Genomic DNA, 3605 nt, shown 5'->3' with positions numbered 1-3605 from the left:
TTCTTTTTTTTTTTTAATTTTTAAAGATTTATTTATTATTATATCTAAGTACACTGTAGCTGTCTTCAGATGCACCAGAAGAGGGTGTCGGATCTCATTACGGAAGGTTGTGAGCCACCATGTGGTTGCTGGGATTTGAACTCAGGACCTTTAGGAAGAGCAGTCGGTGCTCTTAACTACCGAGCCATCTCTCCAACCCAAGCAGAGGTTCTTTAGGGGAGGTTAGGTCTGTTCTGCAAAGAATCCTGGGACTGGGGGCAACCTTTCCAGTCTGACAAGGGTCAGCTCCACCAAATCCAGGAGACGCGCTGATGCCTAGTTTGTCACTGCAGAGCCTGGAGCCAGCCTCTTCTTAAGAGTAATTACTAACTTAAAAATCCTAGTAACTTTGAGTTAGTTGGGTAGCGTATTGGCTTAAGACAACCAGGTTTCTATTACACAGCTGCTACACAGACTCAGGAGCCCCCCAAAAAGCGCACCCCGATCTTAAATGTGAAAAATGAGAGCAGTATTTGTTTCCTGAGAGATTCTCTGGTGTATCTAAGTCTGTATTCATAGCCGAGGATGGACTTGACTTTCCTGACCTACCCATCTTCAGAGCACAGGGATTACATATAGGTGTGCACCGCCTCCATTAGGTTTATACAGGGCTTCAAACACTCTTATCAACTGAGCTACATCCTGGAAAATGCTCACTCACGCTGATCCGTAATGTGTGTCCCAGGGATCTCCAACCCCGACATCATTTTAGCTTCCTAAAAAGGAACAAGCCCAATGCCTTCCTTTACAAAGAACAACGTTTACTGTTTATCAGCCTCGAGGGTCACAGTGGGTGCAGGGAGGGAGGGTTGCTGCAGAGGCCACCGGGTTGGTGGTTGGCTCAGAAGATGCAGGTGCAACCCACAGCGATGGTCTCCATGACGACACGCTGACGGCAGGGCCCAGGGCGAGGAGGTTGAGGACAGAGGCGGCGGCGAACAGGCACCTGGCTGAACACTGGCACGCTCACCATGCTACGGTCTTCCTGCATGGTGAAGGGGTTCACGCAACCCAGACATAGGCACCGCGCCTCGGGCAAGTCCGCAGGGATGCGGCTGGGGTCGTGGTTGATGCTGCGGGAAGCGGGTGGGCGGGAGAGAGCAGGGTGAGCGCCAAGAGGAACCAAAAAAAGGGCGCTGCCCATGCCAACCCCAAGGGGTCTGCGCGGTTAGGGTTAAGGCTAGGGCTAGCAGCCAGAGTGTGTTGTACTGAACTCTTCCTTCGCAAAGAAGAGACCAAAATCTGGAAGCTAGTTGCTGGTAGTCAGGGTCTGTGAAACCAGGTTCCTCCTTTCAGCCAGAAAGATACCTTGGGGACTACGGGGCGGGGCGGACTACGGGCCAGGGGGGGGGGGGGGAGAACAAGTCAGCCTTCTTCCTTCTCTGCCCTATTTTTATATTGTGGGGACTTAATCTACAACGCTAAAACATGCACACATGGGTGTAGAATATTCATTACAAGAGAATCTGGGCCTGTGTTCTATTGTGTTACTGAGCTTCAGAAATTAAGACTTTGGAGTGTTGGTTTGGGCTTCCTTTGTTTCCTTTTCTTTCTTTTGTTTTAAGCTGGTCTTGTTTGGCATCCCTGGCTGACCTCCTGCTTACAATCCTCTTGCCTCAGCCTTCCCAAGATTGGAATCATATCGGCCTCAGCTCAACAAGTTGTGGTTGGTTTGTTTGAGTCAGGGGAGGCCTTGCAAGGACAACTTTTGGGAGTCAGCTCTCGCCTTCCAGGCTGTGAATTCTGGGGATTGTATTTTTATGCACATCCCTTGTTATAACCTAGACTTTAGGCATTCTGGGGGGTGGGGGGAGATGAACAGGAGACAGGACGGGACACAGGATGGGATCCTTCTAGGGGGTTGTCCCAGATTCACTGTTCTTTTCTGACTCGACTTCCGCCTCAGTTAAACAGGAGTGAGAGATAAGAGAATTAGACCTGGGAACATACAGCCTCAGACACCTTGCTTTGCCTGGGAGCTTCTTGGAAATGAATTGGAAACCTCCTGAATGAGCCTACAGTTTTACAATCTCGCTGACTGACACACGGGCACAGCCAAGTAGGAACAAGCTGTGTAGCCTGAAGAATCCTTACTGACTCTGTCGTCGTATTCCAGGGCTCCACCCCTTAACACAGTAGCCGCCAGCTACGTACGCCAACTTACATTTCAGTCTATAGTCCTTTAGTGTCATTAGCCACGTGGTTCAGTCATCACATGGCTACCACAGTGGACTTTATTAAAGGACGTTCTGGCCAATGGTGCGAGTCTAGAGTCTTCGCAGGGCTGGGAGTGCTCTGGGCTGAGTTTGCGAGGGAACTAGCCATTTTTTTATTCAGTTTGAATCCATGTATCTAGGGCTCCTCGTGCATGTTGTTGGCCTAGGGGGTGCAGACAGACACACAGACACTGCTTCTGCAGCCCAGAGCGGCAGAGAGATTCCCAAATCAAAGTGGGGACTATGCACGGTGAGCAGGAGAGACAAGTGAAAGAAACCCTGTGACCCTGGCATCCGTCCTAGGGAGTTTGACCGGGTGAGTTCAGGAACGCTGATGTGTTTCTGAGGCAGACATTAAGAAGGCAAGGCACCCATCCAGCATGAAAGACGTGAGCCCCGCCAGCAAGCGTGAACCACACACAGTGCTGGACAAAGTACCTTTAGAAGCACCCCCCTGGAGGATGAAAAAAGAGCAGTGTCGTGTATGTCTACCTGTTTATAATAGCTGACATCGCTTCCATTGACAGCTGGGGAAACTGAGGCTCAGCAGAACTAATCAACCGACCAAAAGCCTTACGGTTGGGTAAGGGGCAGACATGGGGTTAAAACCCATCCGAGGGGCTGGTGAGATGGCTCAGTGGGTAAGAGCACTGACTGCTCTTCCAGAGGTCCTAAGTTCAAATCCCAGCAACCACACGGTGGCTCACAACCACCTGTAATGAGATCTGACGCCCTCTTCTGGTGTGTCTGAAGTCAGCTACAGTGTACTTACATATAATAATAAATAAATAAATCTTAAAAAAAAAAAACAAAACATCCAAATCCAAGGTCTTGAACACAGTGTCTGGGACAATGGGGAAGGTGGCCTGCTGGGCCCAGCCCACCTACCTGTAGCCCCATGGGGACAGGCTCCTCTTGTTGGACAACCACAGCTGCAGGTTGACTTCACATTTCTTCTTGGCTGGCTCGGAGCTGTTCCTCAGCTGGGCCACCATCTCCCCAAGATTCCTCTCGTACTCTTCCATGCGCGCATAGGGCTTTACTCGAGACACCAGGTCCAGCGGCACCTGGTGAGGCCCAGGAGCCAAGGGACCGGGCCTCCCTTGCCCCTTCCTTTTGCCTTTGGTGTTCCGGGAATGGCTAGGCACTAAGAAGATGGAGATGGCCAGGAGGAAGAGCTGGGGAAGAAGGCTACTGGTCAAAAGCCTCTCTGGGCCAAAGCTGGGTCAGGTCAGGGAGGAGAGAGATCTTTCCATGGCCACCTTGCATCTGGACACCTCCTTTGTGTTGGACACTGATCACATACACACACACACACACACACACACACACACACACACACACACACAC

The 3605-nt window shown here is 50.9% G+C and overlaps 1 protein-coding gene across 1 annotated transcript in view; it reads right to left on the bottom strand.

Moving 5' to 3' along the window:
- Positions 1 to 779: 779 nt before the first annotated feature.
- The window catches only part of Il17b (interleukin 17B), a 4873-nt gene continuing 2047 nt past the window's right edge, over positions 780 to 3605 (bottom strand). Inside the window, exons 2-3 of the mRNA XM_029546816.1 lie at positions 3144 to 3433; positions 780 to 1112 (exon numbers count right to left, since the gene is read on the bottom strand). Of these exons, the coding sequence (XP_029402676.1) occupies positions 881 to 1112; positions 3144 to 3433 (522 nt within the window). The 3' untranslated portion in view covers positions 780 to 880. The remainder of the gene's footprint in view (positions 1113 to 3143; positions 3434 to 3605) is intronic.

Source organism: Mus pahari, chromosome 15, assembly GCF_900095145.1.
Source record: "Mus pahari chromosome 15, PAHARI_EIJ_v1.1, whole genome shotgun sequence".
In the NCBI taxonomy this organism is placed as follows: domain Eukaryota; kingdom Metazoa; phylum Chordata; class Mammalia; order Rodentia; family Muridae; genus Mus; species Mus pahari.
Note: the sequence above shows the minus strand (reverse complement) of the source record. Positions and strands in the feature narration are given on the sequence as shown.